The sequence below is a fragment of the Sturnus vulgaris genome, chromosome 5, assembly GCF_052056855.1.
Source record: "Sturnus vulgaris isolate bStuVul1 chromosome 5, bStuVul1.hap1, whole genome shotgun sequence".
NCBI lineage: Eukaryota > Metazoa > Chordata > Aves > Passeriformes > Sturnidae > Sturnus > Sturnus vulgaris.
The window spans coordinates 46,778,482-46,797,086 of NC_142247.1; the positions used below are offsets into that span (position 1 = coordinate 46,778,482).

Sequence of the window (18,605 nt, forward strand, 5' to 3'; positions counted from 1 at the left end):
TCTGTTTCACCAACATGTGCATTGCTTGAGAAGACTTTTTTTTTTAAAAAGCACTTCATGTATTTACCATGTGTTTTATTTTGCAACAGATGTTTTCTTCGTAACACATCTCTATATATTTGTTTTTATTATTTGATTCTGTAGCATTTCCACACAATAACAGGCAAGAAAATTTTTTTTGAGTTTCAGTATCTATGAGACTTTTATAATTTCTATGCATGCAAGTTGGGATTTTCTTGCTTACCATAATTACTGTAGGCTAACTTTGAGGCAGCTTCAGGGATTTAACTTAATGCTTACCTTAACTAGTGAACACTCAAATATCACTGGCTGGGCATTCACTGAAGATACCATGTTGGGTCCTGTGCTGCTAAAGCCCCTTGGCATCACTAATACCTGTTGTTTCGTAGCCTCTGGGAGATTTATAATGTCCTCCCCAGAAATGGGACCTGACTGGCAAGACCTGAGAATGCCCTTGCTCCCTTAACTCCCAGACTCTACAATAACCCAAATACAGCTACCCCATAGATATAGTCCTGAAGGCACCTTTACAGGCCTCTGTAGCTGTTCACTCACCACTTGCTTTAGGTGGCAGTGACTACAACAAAACTATCACATGCTAATACCATGTTCTTATTTCCTCCCATCCACTCTGTTCCTTTCTTTGCCCTTTCCCTCTTCCCTCTATCTTCTGGGAAAATTCCAACCCTGCAAAGCCCACACACTAAGCTTGGAAAAGACTTTATTTTCCATTTTTATTTTTGTCAGGTAGGACCAGTTTTGGTGCAAAGAGCCTTCAGTGCTTGACCCCTCTGGGGCAGTCTGGCTCCATTCTATTGTCTCCTCCACACAAGGAGTCTGACACATTTCACAATAACAGACAACACATAAGGATGCACACAATTCTTATCATCAACTTGTACTTCATATACCTTGGGCAATCATATTTCTTATGCTACCACAATGTGTTTGGGGAGCTTCTGGACAGTGTAACATCACAATAAAATGTGATAAATTACAGTTTAAAATATTGAGGAAATCTTAAGAAAGAATTATTGAAAGGAAATTTTACTTTCTGATATAAACTTGGTATATAATGGTATTTTCTTCCTATTACAGGCAACTGTCTAGAATGAAAGATTAAATATCAGCTAGCTGGACTCTAGTGCAACAAGCTTTATATTTTAGGAGCTCTGAGTAAATTAAAATATTTACCATATTTAAATCATTGTCTAAGACAAAACAAACAGCTCCGTATGTGAAGAGTCACAGTCATCTTTTATTAATTGGGCCCCAACTCACACATATGAGCAAGTTTATTTAAGAAAATTGCACAAGATCTTGCCAAACCTTAAACGAGGTCCTGTAGTAAACTGTATTTCCATTTTCCAACATATTATAAATATCATGAAGCTTTCTTTTGTTTACAATAAAAACCATCTAAGAAAACAAAACACTGCAAGACTAATGTAGCCCAAAAATTAGCTTCAAAGTGACTTACTTTCATTTTGAATATTTAGTGTTTTCCTAGAATTTGCTTTGAAATGTAGCCAATTTATTAACTGCCTCACATGGAGCTGCTACATAAGATGTTGAAAATGAAATTTTAATATTTCAGCTACCTATGGTGTTTGCAAGCAGATTTGGGATTATGGAATAAGATATCCTACAGTAAGTAGCAGTGGTCCCATTTATTTTTTTCAAAAAAATTTAATAGCCATAACATTCTAACTACGCATTTTAGCTCAGACAGGATAACAAAATAAAAAATTCACTGAAATAAATCAGCTAACTCTTTTGATTCCTGCTCTTTCAGGCTGTCTCCAAATTTACACATTGGTTTATTCTAAAGTTCTAAAGTTAGTATAACTAAAAGCAATCTTCAACACTGAAAAAAATATTTCACTCACTTTCAGGGCATCCCCTTCATTGCCCTCCATTACTTCCAGAATAAGTGCAGCTAGTATGTTAAATCCTTGACAATAGCCAACAGATTTATTCCACCTGGCATAAGCCAGTAAAACACGCTTTAATACCACTCGATCTTGCTCTGCCTCCTGGCCGCAGTAAGAACTGCAGCCAGTTCGGTGAAGGTCCTTTACAGGAAAAAGAAATAAAAATAAAAATTACAAGACAAGCAGAGAAAATGTATATATTTTCCGGCCCCCATTAGTTCTCTTGCCTGTCCTAGTTTTCCTTCCACTTCCACCCTCCCAGTACATACTCCCAAAGTTGATGATGTTTCTTTTTTAATCTGTTAAACCTTTAGCTTACCCAAAAGAAATTGTTCCAGCAAGCTCTTAAGTAAACAAGTCTCCTAAAAGATGTTCATAAGGCATTGCCACAAAAGATATTAACAGATCTCTAGGTTTCAAACAGGCAAGACATAACAGCTACTTAATTAAACAAAAAAAGAGCAACTGTTCTTATCAAAGTATAAAAGAACTACTAGATAACTGACTTTTCAAAACATACAAGCCAGAAACTGTGCCCTTAAAATTTAAGTGATAAGTGAAAGGCAAAATGTACAGAATGGCTGAGTGCTTTAAATATTAAACATTAATCAGCTAAGAAACACAAATAGGCAAATGTGTTTCACTCCACAACTAAAAAATGCTCATTTGCTGTATTTCAAAACATACTTTTACTCCCAGAAAACATTTGTGTTTATTTACACAGAACGAAAAATCCCACTCACGTTCCTTTGTCTTCATTAAATCCTAGTAATTTTTCAAAATTAAAAAAAAAAGCAAAAATGAAGGAGAAAAAACCCAGAAACAGTACTTTTTCCCAGCTAACACTAACCAGACTAGTGCAAAAGGACCAAAGCAGCAAAAAACCAAAAAACTTTGGCAAGCCAAAGGGAATTAGGATACAGATTTTGCCAAAGCAATTGCAGAGATGAAAATAAATCCAAATTCAAATAACAACTTTTCATTAAAAAATTAAAAAAGAAATAACAAATTAGCTGGATACCTTTACTATCTGGATGCCCATAGAGTCATCATCAGGATTACTTCTTTCATTGAATGTGAAACGCATGGTTTTGTCCCAGTCAATGGCTATGCTGCGTAAGTACTGATCAGCCAGAGTCAACCAAACCTAGAAATACATATGGCAAAATTCATTATTTCTCTGATAAAATATAGTTTTCATATATATTGTTTGATTAATTTTATCAGCTTCACCCATACATGATCTACTGTTAGACTTGAAATACGCAGAAGAGGATTTTAGCTACAACAATTTTTGCATAATTAAAATAATACCTTGCTCCCTAAAACAGAAAGGAAGGAAATGGTCTGCATTAAGCATCCAGATCTGTGTACTGCTTACAAAGATGCAAGTCAACTGTAAGTGAATCACAAGGGCCTTCCAAGATGGAAACACAAAGCAAGAACCCTCTGTCAGTTCAGACCTTCTATCCTCATAATCAACAAAGAGTTTTATAAAAGGATAACACTGCTGCTGGCTTTCTTCAAATGAAACCATGAATACAGCTCCTGGAAACTCCCAAAAGAAATTTAGTGGTGCTGGTGCTTCTCTTTATCAGAAGTATCTTCTGATGATTTTGCAGAACAAATAGCATCTGGTATTCACCATTTGGGATTGATCTGAAAGCATGACTTGGATCAGAACAACTTCTCTTATAAGAGGGATTCCTAAACTGTTGGTGCTACAGGGAGTTCTGAAACAAACATTTTCATTACTTTTAAAGCCTAATAATTGCCAGAACAGATTTTTGCATGTATATCCAAGACAAAGGCTGGACCTTTATCAAAGATTTGAAAACTTTCTGAACCATGAAAGGCACATGACAGATCATACAATGACAACAAGTAACAATAATGGCCTTTTTTTTCAGGAAACTGAAAGAAATCATGAAAGCTAACTGGTCAAGTTTTATATAAGCCACCAATTCACTCAAGTGAGAAAAGCAATTTAGACACTTCCCACAGATTTAAACACATAGCTGCATGATGAAAGAATTTATAGATAGCTCCCAGAATCTCATGTTTTCTGAATTTAAATGTCCCTTCCCACACTTTTGTGAAGTCACCTATGTGGAGGAATGCCACTGTTCTGCCTCCCAACAGCCTCAGCACTGCTGACATCCTACTGATGTTGTTTGACTGGATTCTTTATCTCTGCCAGCCCCAGAAAGGAAAATCTCACATGCCACAACAACAATGCAATGTTAACCTGCTCCTTTTGTTGACAGCAAAGGAGGCAATCAGCATGCTGCCACCACAAAATACTTCCTCTATTTTTCTATCTATCTTCAAATCATTGTGAACCTGGGGAATGGCAGTAAAAAGACAACATCTCTTTTCTTACTACTACTTCTTTGGTTAGCATCATGTGGTCACACGTGAGCAAACAGACAGAGTGAGAAGGAACGACAGATCTGAGTTGGATGATGTGGCAGAGCATACACAAGTCTGCTGTTTGCAAAGAACTGGGAGGAGTGGACTATAAGCCCAAGGACACCTGGACAGGATGGAAAAATGGTCTGACAAGAACCTCATGAAGTTCAACAAGGAGAAGTGCAAAATCCTGCCTCTGGAGAGAAACAATGCCAAGCACCAGTATATGCTGGAGATACACAGTTGCACAACATCTCTCCTATGCAGGAAGGCTGAGAGAGTTGGGACCATTCAGAAGGGAGAAAAGGCAGCTATAGAGGAAACCTACCAGTGTGCACAAACACCTGAAAGGAGGGTGCAGGGAGGATGAAGCCAGGCTCTTCCCATCCATACCCAGTGACTGGACTGGAGATAATAGGTACAAATTGAAACAAAGGATGCTCTCCAGCACCAAGGAATACATTTTCACTGTGGGGGCGACTGTGTACTGACACAGATTTCTCAGAGAGGTTATGGAATCTCTGTCCTTAGAGATATTCGAAAGTCACCAGGACACAGTCTTTGGCAACCAGCTGTAGGTGGCCCTGCTTGGGCAGAGGGATTAGACCAGATGACCTCCAGAGGTCCCATAACAACTCAGCCCTTCTGTGATCTCTGCCACTCATGTACCACAGAAAAGTGTCAGACACTTTCTGGAGTGTGGGAAAAGAATATTCCAGGAAAGAAAAAAGACTGTTAGATGGATATAATGATTCACTGAAGTTGTAGATTAAAAATAAATTCATCGTGGTGTGAGGAAAACAATGTCACTAAGCCATCTCTTCCTTCTCCCCTGATTTGTAAAGAGGTACAGTTCAGTTTGGAAATATAGCAAAAACAGGAAAAAGGAAATTAAGCTGATGCATCAGAAATATGTGGAACTACATATATTTTATAAATCTTAAAAAATATTATTTTTTATTAAATCTGTGCTTTTAAGGCTGCGATAGTGTGACTCAGTTTTAAAGAAAAGATTAATAGATATGCCTCTTTTTATACTAGGGGACTTCAAATGTTGAAGAATGCAATAAAGTAAGTATAACAAAATCCCAATGGACCCTTTCCTACAACACTAACTCAGTGCAATTTCCCGTTAATGGTGAACTCTGCCATTCCACATCACTCCTGACTCAGAACTTCCATAATTTTGGTAATCTGCCTTTTCCCTAACAACTGTTTTTATAAGCATTCTTGACAGCACCTATCAACTTAAGTGTGACAGTCTACACTGCAGATATGTTCTCCTTTCAGTTATCTTCAGCTGTGGGGGCAATTTCACCAGCTCAATTTCTTGAGACTGACAGAATGAAGCAATAACATCTGCACCAGAATAAGTTACCTAAGCCTCAAGCAGAAAGATCCCAACAATTGAAGACACCATCTTTACCTGTCTCCTCAGCCTTTCCAGCTGCCCTGTGGGGTTGTCACTGAGTAATGCAAATTCATTTTTTAAGGAAAAATCCCCAGTACAACTTAAAAGGTCCAAATATTTCTTATAAAACCCACCAACAGATAATACTGATGTAATTCACCTCTCCTGAGAAACCCACAGGCAATATGGCCCACAAGGCACAGAGGTCTACCTACCTTTCTCCGCCATTCCTTTGGGATGCCTGTCGGCAGTCTGGCCACTGCTTTGAGAGCATCATGCCACTAAAAGTAAAAGCATCCAAAAATGTAAAATATCCATCATTAGTTTAATGCTACAGTATAGCGACATTTACTACATTGCAGATATGCACATTCATTTCATTTTACTGCACACATTTCAGAGTTTAACTGCTTAATCCACTCACAGGAAAGATACAGATGAATTATTTCACGATGGGACAAAAGTATAATATTCTAGGACACAAGGATTTAGGAAATATCTGAGTAAACAATGAAAGCCTATTCCATCTTCTGATTACTAATGAAACAGCTCTTGATGCAATTGAAAATAATATGCTTTAATATTATGATGACAAATGCACTTCTGAACTAGGGCAAGCACCTTGACTGCAAAGAACCCACTCCTTCACAAATTCAAGAGAAAAATAAATCAAATTACCTGCTGAAAACCATTCTGACCTAAAGATGGCTCAAGAGTGAATTTCAATTTTGTATCAACCCCTAAAAAGAAAAATGGAAAAAAAAAAAGGTCATTATTTCATTTAGCTCAAAAGACAAAAATAAGTAAAAAAATTCCAACACAAAAATCCCACAAAAACAAAAATCCCATCTTGAAACAAGAACACAAAATTTTATCTTCCTGTTTTAACAACTACATTTCAACCTGTTTTGGTGAATTCTTTCTTCACAGTAGATTCATGGAACATGTTAAGAAGTACATGGACAAAATGTTTTTAAAATGTAGTAACATGCTGTTTAATGATGTGGTTTGGCACAATTTATTTCACTAATATTCATATAATTCACTATTCTACAAACTATACCAGTACACAGCAAACTGACATGTGCATCCACAGAAAAATACATGTGCAGAGACAGTTTATGTTCATCAATGCCAGCTTCTTGACATTAAGTCAGTCAAAAGTAGTTTATAAGTTTGGTGTGCTGAAGTTATTTTACTGTTCAGAAAATATTCTTTTTAATAATTCCTCAAACCATAATGCACATTTGGTCAGTACTGTTATTTAAGCTTAGATTTTATTTTGGCCATATGAGCAAACTATTTTACTCGCTATGAAGCAGGCCTACTAATTGTTCATACAACATTACATAAGATACTGGAATCTCAAGTGGATCCCAACGTGGCACTGGAGTATGCCAGTACTTGATCAACAATAAAATGTTTAATTTGCTTTCCATCCCACAGTTTGAGTGTACAATTCCTTGGTCCTTCAAATACCGCTGTCCAGAACTCAGGTGCTGAACACAGCATCAGATCACATCCCCTCCCTCCCATCTGCTGGCACAAAGAATGAAGCCCTCTTTTATTTTCCCTCCACAATGTCATGTTTTTTTTTTTTTTTTCGTTGTTGGGGGTGAATGAATAGAAACAACAACAAAAAAAATCACACAAACTCCAGCACTATTTAGAATTTTAGCATTTTAGAATTGCATCACTGAGACCTGGGGATTAGTGCTTTTGTTTCCCTGCTTCAGATCTAAAAGACGTGCTTGTCAGATCTAGAAAAATAAAGACTTCAAACCATAATAGATATGTCTTGAAAAAATGTTGAAGGATTAATAGCTATTCCTGGAAGTAACTGTTTATTAATATTCTTTCCCATAGCACAATGGCACTCAGCAGGGACTTCTAGTAGATAAACCTTTTCATAATAATTCAAAGCAATGTAACAATGCCAGTAACCTACTAAGATTAAATTGTATCACATGTGCTGAAATTGGAAAATGTGAACTTCATTCTCAAGCAAAAAAAGGTAAGTACTGTAAAACCCTAATCATATAAAAATACATCATGAGCAAGAACTCCTTTTGTTAAAGTAACAGATGCTGAGACATTCCCTAACACTACCTTGTAGCAAAGAACCAACAGCCTTCCAAAATAACCATGTATTCATTTCCAATCCAGCAGCCAAATATTAATTACTTCAGAGTTTGATAAGACTTAAAAGACCCAGTAACACCTTCTCTCTCTGTCTTAGAAGCTTCCTAAGAAAGACACAAGCAGATACTTCCAGGTGTTCAAAAGAGCACGTACAGCAAGAGAAAATCTCAGAGCAAGGCAAAATCTATCTATAGTTACATGAACATCATGACCAGGGAGCTCACACTACAGTAAACGTATGTGTCCCTCCTGAGACTGAAATGAGACCCTTCAAATGAGACCCTTGATTAAATGAGATTGAAATGAGATCATCCATCTACAAAAGTTAATTAAATCACAGCAAACAATTAAGACAGGTATGAAAATTACTGTAAATGAAAATTAGATCACATGGTAACACCAGACTACACAGCATACTCTCTTCAGTATGGTGAGGAACTGCTTGGTCAGGCCATGCATGACAACTTCTTTTAAAAGCCACGGAATCTGTGTCCCTTAAATTGTTTCCCATTAGAAGTATTTTCCAAAACAAATTATGTGACAGTTTTGTGGGAGGGGAGGTGAAGAACCATAGGGAATAAAGCCCAGAGCATATACTAATTGTTCCTCATTCCCATCCATTTTAAATAATCTTTATTTCCTAAAATCTAAAAATTCTAACATTGCTTAATAAAAAATACAGAAAGTAAGCATGTTAAAAAAAAAAATATCTGCAACCATACAGAGAAGTTAATTAGAAAATTGGGAGCAACATCTCATTGCCCATTACTTATTTCTGGCACAAGAATCATCTTACTACATGCAGTTTCTGCACTCTGCTCAAGGAATTTGTCCCTGAGTTTTAGAGCTTCAAGGAAACTAATGCCTATCCCTAATTCAGCCTCTCTTCGTTTCCTAATCCTTCCTTTCTCCAACATTCCCCCTTTTTTATTCAGTTGTCTTCTCTCCATAAACTAACTTAGACTCCCCAATAGTTTCTTTCTGCCTCAGTACTCCGCACCCATAAAACCCTACCACATGTCTGCATCCATTTTCACCGATTTTCCCATTTTTGACAATCCTCCATCTTTGGGTCACATTCCTCTCCATTACATAAACACATGCTTTTCACAAAAAAGACTCCTTCAGGCCTTAAGAGAACTTTTCTTCCCAGCTTCTCTGCAGGGACAGTCTGGCATAGATGCACAACACACAGAGTAATAGTTTCTACTGTAAGTGTTGTCAGTAGAACTCAGCCTTTTCACATCAAATCAAACAGGCTATAGTGTCATTTGATACTATATGATTAAATATCACCTCCAGTTCATACACTTTCAACTGATTCTTCATATCTGAGAAGCACATTAATTCATATCAGCAAGAATATGCTGGGAACACACTGGAATTATTAACTCTAGGAATACAAGGACATACAAAGGTACATGATTGACACCAAATTTCTGAAAGGTAGAGGAATGCCAAAATAAGCTCTGTTCAATTCCCTTCCTTGTCACCAGAAACCACTGCAGAAAAGTCATATAAAAAATAAAAAAATTTAAAGAGGAAAATATACCCCCCAAACCACAGTCCTGTAAGCTTTCCTGTGTAAAATACACAGTAACTCCTGACAAGAAAAGGCTGTAAGAGGGAAGATCATATCCCTAGGATTCCCAAACTCTAGCAGACTTCCACTGCATAACCAAAATGTAGCACAGAACCACACAAAGAGCCACAAGAGGGGAGAAAAATACTGTCAATCAAGTACTTGGGTGACGGAATCAAATCCCCAGTCCACCCTCAGCAACATTAAACAAAAGGATAGGACAAAATCTGTGATTTTTTTCAGAAATACCAAACCAGAAGAAAGTGTAGGAAGATTATGCATTTTGATGCATGTCTGTAGCTTTAAACTTGCAAATTAGCACTAGAGGTTCTCGGCTGTACTTTACAGCTGTTCAAACCTCTCCCACAGATTGCAAATAAATATTTTATCAAAAATAAACAAGGAAAAAGGCCTAAAGCAGCTTTGTGTGAAAGTCCATACCTGAGGAAAAAGAAATGTCAAGGTAAATTATCACCTTATGCTGCTTGCTGTTACAAGAAGATTCTTAGTATTGCAATTTATCTCTAAGAATAACATTCAGACTAACTCTGTATGAAACTGCTTCTATCAGGAGCCAGAGCTCACTGGCACTTATCAAAGCACATCTAAAATCTCCAGGCCAGAAAAATTTCTCAGTACAGATAGCTAATACAGACACTAAGTATATCTGGAGAATATTTTGTCCAGCATATTTTTTAATGGCTCATTTAGGTATCCCATGCCCACTGCTCCATGAAAACATGTATCCTGAATCGGGTTATTGTCTTTATCTACACATGAACAATATAGAAACCCCAAACCAGTGGGATTTTTAGGACTACGGCATTCATAGTTACACCTCCAATCACATCCCCTGCTCTTTGTGTGAGTGCAAATACAAGAATGCCATTATCCAGATAACATCATTACCTGGGATAACAGCAGACTACTGTTGGAGCAGGGGTCTTGCAGAATTACAAGTCAGGAAATCTCCTTGAAAACAGCAACCCCGTAGATCTGTACCAAAATGTACCCGACACCTTATTAACAGCTTCTGAAACTCATCTCAAACACAGAGGCAGTGCGCATTGTGTACTTGATGCATACATAGCTAGTACAATGGGAAACTGATCCTTATTTATTTTCATGTATTGCTCTATTTTTCAGTGGATCTCCAGCTTGCATGCTTTGTAAATACCTAAAATTAGGCAACAGATCAACGTTTTTACTTCAAGTGACAGTTCTAACACAGTAAATTGAATTTAAATTTCTTGATATTTCATTTTTTAAAAATCCAAAATTTTGATGGCAGCCAACTAAAATCTAGCATTCAGTCACGATCACCCTTCTGTGCTTCTGTTGAGGGCCCACCTCCCTGGAGTAAACACACGTTGTTTTCTGACCACCTAGTTCTTAAAAGGTTTTGATACTGAAGCAGGATCTAGAAAACATAGCCGCAGAGCTGATGTCTTCCCCTTGGAATAGGCATGGTTGCAAATTTAGACAACACCCTACCGCAGACAAAGGCTGGGGGAGAGGAGGGGTCTCCGACAGGTCAAGAGTTAGCAGTTTTATTAAGAAAGGCCTGGGGTGGCTGCGAGGAGACTTCGGGGAGAGACTGGCAGAAAGCTGAGTCGCTGAGCCCGGGGAAAAAGAGGAGACGGAGGGAGAAAGGCAGTAGAGACAGACGACAAAAAAGCGCTGCGAGGCGGCGACGCCGGGCAGGAGGAGCAAGGAAAGGACCGGGAGATGGAGAGCGGAGCCGGGATCTGCGGACCAGGCGGGACACGAGCAGAAGGAGTCTCCCGGAAGAGGGGCAGTGAGGTGCCTCTCCACATGGCCCCGACCTCTCCCGGCCTCCCGGCCGGGGCCCGTCCCCGCTCCCCGCCGAGGCCGCCTCGCACCCGCCGCGGTGCCCCCGCCGCTCCCCGCTCCAGGCCGGCGCGGCCCGGGCAGGAGCCCCGCGCTCCGGACACGCCGCTAGCCCCAGGCCGCGACCTCGGCGCCCCACACGGGCCGGGCCCCGCCAGTGGGGGCCTCGAGCTGGGGCCGCCCCCGAGCGCTTCCCCCCGCCCTGCCGCCCCTACCCGCGGCCCTCATCGCCCGCCGACCATCTCCTCCTCTCGGAGCCGACCCGGAGGCCCCGGCCACTCCCTCCGTCCCGCTAAGCCGCTTACGGGGCGGCAGCCGCCACCTCGCCCGCTCGGCGTGGGTACCTGGCTCCAAGGTGCACAGCAGGCGCGGCGCGGTCCGGGAGATGCAGCTGCGCTTCTTGAGCACATTGCTGAGGATGGTGCCCACGCCACCGCCCGAGGTCTGCCGCTTCAGGCATCGCCCCCCGCGCCGCAGCGAGCCCGTGAGCCTGTCCTGCCGCATGGTGCCCGGGGCTCGCCCTAGAGAGGCAGGGTGGGGGGCATAGCGTGCGGGAACCCGCACTGCAGACAGCGAAGTCCGAGTGCCGGAGAGAACAGGGAGGACAAGGAGAGGAGAAAGACAAAAAAGGGAAAAAAAAAAAAAAAAAATCTGTTCCCGCCCACAATCCTAGCATCACTGTCTGAATAAACCAGCAGCCTCTCCGCCTCCTCCTCCTCCAGCACCACCTGGAATGCAGCGGGCGAGGGGAGCAGCAGCTCTGGTTAGAAATAAAGGGAGCCCCGGCGGCAGTGGTGGGGCTCAGCTGTGCCATAGGGCTTCAGGACAGCTGCACAAACCTCCCCCGGGCTGCACGGGACCACCCGACGCGGGCAATGCGGACACGGCTCGCTTGACTCCTGTTAACAGGCGGCAATACCGACATTTCTCTCGAGAATAAAACGAACTAAATATCCGCCAAAGAGTCTTCTCACATGGTACTCGGGCCTATAGCTGGACATAAATAGACAACCCTTGCTTCCCCTTTCAAAGAGCTATCCTCGGAAGGAGTCCGACATGCACTATCAGCCACGGAGCAGGGGAAAGAAGAGCAAAGAGTTTAACAGCATGTCAGTGCCAGGGCAGGCTGGGGTCCTGCTCAGCGACAGCCCCAGCAACAGCACAGTTTCTGTTTCTCACTCTCCAGCAAAGAGACTCTGGACATCCTCAGCTAAAATAACAGCCTTTTCTATGAACCTACATTGCAACAGCACTTACAAGAAATACACCATGTACTAAATAGTTAAAAGAAGCTATTCAAAAGCACTTTATTGGATGCGTTTTCCAGCACTATTTGGCCTAAGAGCATCTTAAAAGAGTTTCAGACATCCTCAAACTAGTGGTTAGATTGACAAGAAGGACAAGCATTTGAAATAATGATAGCTTCTATAACCTAAACCACTCAGCATTTCTATGGAAGGAGAACAGATTTATCACACCACATCAGTCAGGCTCAAAGGCCAAACTACCGAAGTCTCAGTCTACCTGCCAACAACTGTAGCTTTGAAACATTTTGCTACTTTACTAAAAAGATGTGTTTCTCAGTCACAATATGAAGAGAGAAAACTGGCAACAGGAAAACAGTAAAGCTAAATATATAAAAGATACACAATATAAAACACAGAATCAAATATTTTTTTCAAATCAGTTATAACTATCTTTAGAAGTCACTGTTAAGCTTTCAGAGAAGTGTGATTTTGATCATGCCTCTTTAAATATCTGCTTGGGTTTTGGAGAAAAGTCACTAAATTTCAGCTGTTAACTTGCACTCTGAATAGATAATTAAGTCTGTGTGTCGGTGGTTCTTTTTTTAACAAAGGTGACACTTCTCTGCTGATGTAGATGATGCAAATCACTTTATTTCAGTGCCAGCTGGAGATGATGATTTAGAGGTTAAAGCATCAAATTTGAAATCAATTAGTCTCCCTAGGCGTACAGATTGTATCAAAGGGACTATAACAGCAACATTTAAATACAGAAATAGCTGTATTATCTCTGTAATATTATTCTCCTCTTCCCTGAGCACCTTTTGCAAATAGCACCACATCATTCTTGGATCATTTCAAGACTGACTAATACAATACTACATGCCATTGCCCAAAGTCTCGGAAGCCATAACGAAACTTTGAGAAACCACTCATTATCCAGACAGTAAGAATCAGTCATCGCACTAAACTGTGTTACCTACAATTTTTAAACAATTAGAAATCAGGTCTAAGAAAGACATCAATATTTAACTGATGAAGATAACCAGCTCTCAAAACGAGAATTCAGTCTCCCCATTATTGCTATTTCTCCTACTTGTCATCTTGTCTCTATTAGAAAACTTGAAACAATCAGGACAATCATACTGTGACTGGGCACACAGATACTTCCAAGCATACCATTAAGGAGCTTTCCTGCATGCCAGCCAATTAATACAATGTTATTCTGAAGGAAAAAATGCAAAATCGAACTTCAGGAGACAAAATTAAGAAGCCAAGCCATACTACTAGGTTTGATAACTCACTGGATCATTAGTACAAATGGATTTTAGATGCAGGGACAAGCCTCCCATTAAGCATACATATACATATCTTAAGAGCTAGAACCTAGCTTCTAGAAAAGTGGATGGCACTGGGTTTTAATCACTGATCAGGCAAAGCTTCTAATCTGCCTGTGGCAAGATGTGTCAACCCTCATGAATCTAGTTTGATTCACCAGTGCACAGAAGTCTGGTCATGTCCACAAGCCCTCATCTGCATTTACTGACAAGACAGATGACATTCATAAAGGATTTTGAGGGGAAAAAAAAAATCAAAACTTTTGGCTAGGCAAGATATTTCAGCTTCAGTATTTTGTAATAATCAACATGAGACTTTGCTATTTTTCCTCCGTCTCTAGTTCATGTATTCCCTCCCACACAACAGAGTCACTTAGTGAAAATCTTACATCCTTATTTGGTACCTCCTTTACAATCTTACCGCCATGTCCAGGTTTAGGGCAAATTCGGGAGAAAACTTCCAAAGGGCCCCCCTCAGGAAGCAAACCCAAGCTCCCCTCCCCCAACTGGTTCAGGAAGAAATTTCCTCAGAGAGAAGTGGAAAAAACCCATTTATTCAACAGGCAAAGCATTGCCCAGCACAAAAAATGAACAATACCAAACGACAAAACCTCTCACTGCTCTGAAGAGATGACAAATTCAGAAAGTCTCTCTCATGTGGGTGGTAGCTTGGCTTGGTCTGTTATCAATCCCTCCAGCGCTGGAAAATGCCACTGCCCAGGCCAGGCCCCAGTGGGCCATAGGTGCAAGCTCCTGGTGCTTCCCTCTGGGTCCCCAGTCCAGAGCAGGTTCAAATAATTCCAGAGAAAAGAAAAGGAAACAAAAAAAACTTTCCAGGGAACTTCTCTGTTTCAGTCAGTCAAAAACTAACTAAAAGCAAAGGAGAGCTCTCTCCGCTGTCCACCATGGTGATAACAGTCCAGGAGACCAGACAATGAAACTCCTATCTCTATGTTTTGAAAACAACTGCCTCAGACATGCCACCCTTCTCCTTCCCTCCCCTTCACTCTCAAATCCAACCTTAAAGGTACAGAACTTATTTCTGGGCTAAACAGACAAATGGGAATACAATTCAACATGACAAAGTCACCCCAGGACACACCATCTACTACACATGCCATTTTAAGGCCAGAGAACTTCTTAAGAATACTATGTGTATTCTTGTTCCTTTGTTACAATGAACCTTAGGATGGTCAATCCCAAGACCAATGCCAGATTTTGATCATATTTACCTTCAACCTCTCCATTCTTTAGTCCACTTCTGCCTGCACTGGAACAATGAGGTGAAACACAGAAAGGGACAGAAAGGCACAGAGAGTACCAACAGGTGGGGCAGCAACAGGAACAGCAGCAGAAATGGGACCACAGAACAATCTCACTTCTAAAGAATCTATTTGTTTGCATGGAACTCTAACTGCCCAAGCCCAAGATTACTAGAAGGCACAATTCATCACTTGTCTTCTGACATGTGCTAAGAAGACTGAATGTAATTAAAAGACTAAAAATGGTAAGATATCTTCCGCTGGGTCACTGCATTTCATGACCTCCACATCTTCCTCTTTATTTCACAGAAAATTATAGTGACCTCCCTTGATTCTGATTTGCATCACAACATCCCAGTAAAATAGTAAAAGTTTGGGAAGAAAGCTTATTTGCCACAATTATCAACATGAATGTCAGCAAAAATACTTAAAATTACATGTACCCATGAAAAAAACTTAATATATTGTATGACAATACTGTAATATGATTTGTCCAAGAGGATTTTTGAAATTACGCTTAAACAGCAGCACTACAGCAGCAAATATCTGAAAGAAATATATATCAATAGGATGAGGGGGAAAAATGTATTGCAACCACAAGGGAAGACCTGTTATATTGACCAAATCATAGGGTCACTGTCTGCTAAGCCCCAGAGCTCCATATAGTACTTTAAAGAGCCCAAAAAAATGTATCCACAAGATGTAACCCTATTACCACAGGTTGTCAAATAGCTCTGCAGAAGTTAGCAAATATACCAACATATGTTTTGACGTGTACTGTAGTTCACTATGAGGCTCAAAAGAAAAAAAAATTTCACTTTCAAATGACAGTATACCAGAAAAAACAAATGGGATGAAATATGTCCACATTAGAGACAAGAAAATGTAAGCCAGTTTGAGATTCTCCCAGAAGGCAAAACTATTTTAAATACATTTAGACCATTAAACCATCTCCACCACTGGAGCACAAAATTCCTATCCTACCCAGTTCTATGTATATTCTATTATTAAACATCCCCTCTCAAAGAACAGCCCTGCTTCCTTCTGCTCGATCCTAAAAGCCTAAAAACAAGCATAATCCACCTGGAGTTTCACAGTCCTCCAACGCACAAGATGGAGCCACCTCTGACAGCATGAAAAGAGATCTCTGGCTTGTTGGGTCCTTGACACCACAGGGGCACAGGTGCTACAGCAATGCTACAGCACGAACACAAAAGTTCCCTTGAACACAAAAGCCTGTGAGGTGGCACAGCCCAGCATTCCTCCCATCTAGGCCTGCAAGGGGAGCATCTCCTCCTGCACCACCCACACTGCTCTGTCCATAGCCCCTGGTACTGATGTGCTACCTCAGACAGTGCAGGGAGTTGCATGCGGTGATACACCAGCTACCTGCAACTACTGTGTGGACCACCAAGCACAGAGCCTGTAGCACTGTTTTGCATATCTGTTTGCGCCACTGTTGCAGGAGCACCTAACAAGGGAGCCTATGGAGAGATTTGTGTTATGCAGAAGGAGAAACATGATTATGGACTAACAGATTCAGTTCTTCCATCAAGCTGGTTTCTGTTCCCAGACAAGTAATCCAGGATTGTCTTTACTGCACAAAGGATGGTTCCAGAAAAAATACAAAACCAAATGGTTGCTACTGTATTTGTGCCTAGAGAAGGTTAATTCTATGCACTTGTTGAAAGCAGGGCTCTGGAAAATGCAGTGTGTTCACACACCACAGTCTCATCAACATAGCTGTAATATTTTAAACCTTTGCATTGCATTAGTCATCATTTATATCACTTTGTGCACAAATGTCACAAAAGAGGTCAAAACTTCACTGTGTCCTCTATTAGATATCACAGACAAAAGCTGCAGAACCAATCCTTGTCTACAAAGGTATTCAGCATAAATATAAACTACACAATGGACAGGAAATAACATCTATGATTTCCAGGAACAGAGAACAAAATTTATATGATTTAGTCTAAGGAAGCATTCAGCTAGACAAATGTTTCCTCTTCCTTTAGACTTCAGGCACATAACCTTATTTATTATTTCCCCCTTCCAAAACTGTGAGCATGGTAATTACACTTTAATATAGCCTTCTTTTTAAGGAAGCCTTAAAACAGTACGCTTGTTCTTGGTGAGCTTATGACAGAGGAGCTGGGGAATTCTCTTGTTTATAGGTAAGATATCTGAAAAAGAATATTGCTTGCATGTTGTTTAGCCATATCTATTGCGGACTAAACTAGAGACAATCATTAAAATAGTACTGCTTAGTATGGTATATATCTTTCAACAGGAAATTAATCTACAAGTCTGTTACTCATGTAAGATGCTCAGTTGCATATGCACTACACGGTCATTCAGATATCACAATCAGGATTCAGTAATGAGAATTTCAGACTAAAGATTCTTTGTTATGATCTTTAGTTGTGGGGTTCTGGGTTTTTTACCTAATTCTCCCTTTTTTACCTTCCCACACACATCCATTCCTGCCTTCTGTACTACCCACTTGGATACACTAGGACAGGATTTATGAGAGGAAAAAAGAAGGTCCTCTTCAATACAGCGAGCATCCCCTACCCACAAGTGCAGCTTGTAATTTATTCTTTGGGAGTGATGGACAGTTAAATCTAGTAAGAGTACTTTCAAGTTGAATAATGTTCATAATCATTGCTTCTTGAAATTTTTGGCAGATACACCCTGAGAAGTATGCCAAAGTTTTCCAGCATTAGTGAAAGCACTTGAAAATATAATATATCTGCAAATCAATTGTGAAAGTAGTTTACAGCGCAATGGTATGGAGCTGCAATGACCAGTTTCCCATCTAGGGAAGCACCACATTCCTGGGCAGTGAATCAGTGCAGGTCAGGTTGACTGCAGTCCCTCAATCCCTTGGTTGTTGATAGAGTAGCACAAGATGCTTATGCAATTGAATCATGTAGGTGAGCATATGAAAGCCTTCAAAAGCATTTCAGGTTGCTAAAACAGACATACACATGTGCCTGTAATCCCCCTGAACCAACTCATAGCCTCTTTCCATTTGTAGAAATGTAACTGTTCAAAGGACTGAGGGACGTGCAGAAAGAATTAACATTAGTATAGTACCAGGGCTACACGCAGCAACAGCAGACCTAAATAAATCCGTCTCCCAGCTCTGTACTCAATGCAGTAGAGCAAAAAAGCTGCTGTTTTTCCTGAGTTCTTAAAAAAAACCCTCAGCAGTAAGCCAGAAGCTTGTCTTAAACCTCTCTACAACATAATCACACCAAGCTAACACTGAATATATTAATATTCAAATGCTTTACTTTACAAATTATTAACTCTCCTATGTCACCATCTCTCACCACCACACCATTAATAAGCTTGTATTCTGTAGTATCTGGAGTTCCTAGGTCAAACTAGTTTTGAGGAT

The 18,605-nt window shown here is 40.3% G+C and overlaps 1 protein-coding gene across 4 annotated transcripts in view; it reads right to left on the reverse strand.

The window, feature by feature from the left end:
- The window catches only part of TBC1D30 (TBC1 domain family member 30), a 55,838-nt gene that overhangs the window by 19,007 nt on the left and 18,226 nt on the right, over positions 1-18,605 (reverse strand). For 3 of the 4 annotated variants that reach the window (XM_088165646.1, XM_088165649.1, XM_088165648.1), the window contains 4 exons: positions 6,457-6,518; positions 5,994-6,059; positions 2,977-3,102; positions 1,911-2,096 (listed from right to left, as the gene is read on the reverse strand). In XM_088165646.1, the coding sequence (XP_088021772.1) occupies positions 1,911-2,096; positions 2,977-3,102; positions 5,994-6,059; positions 6,457-6,518 (440 nt within the window). Of the gene's footprint in view, positions 1-1,910; positions 2,097-2,976; positions 3,103-5,993; positions 6,060-6,456; positions 6,519-11,697; positions 11,991-18,605 lie in introns of those variants that run through there. The other variant, XM_088165647.1, reaches the window with a different exon arrangement.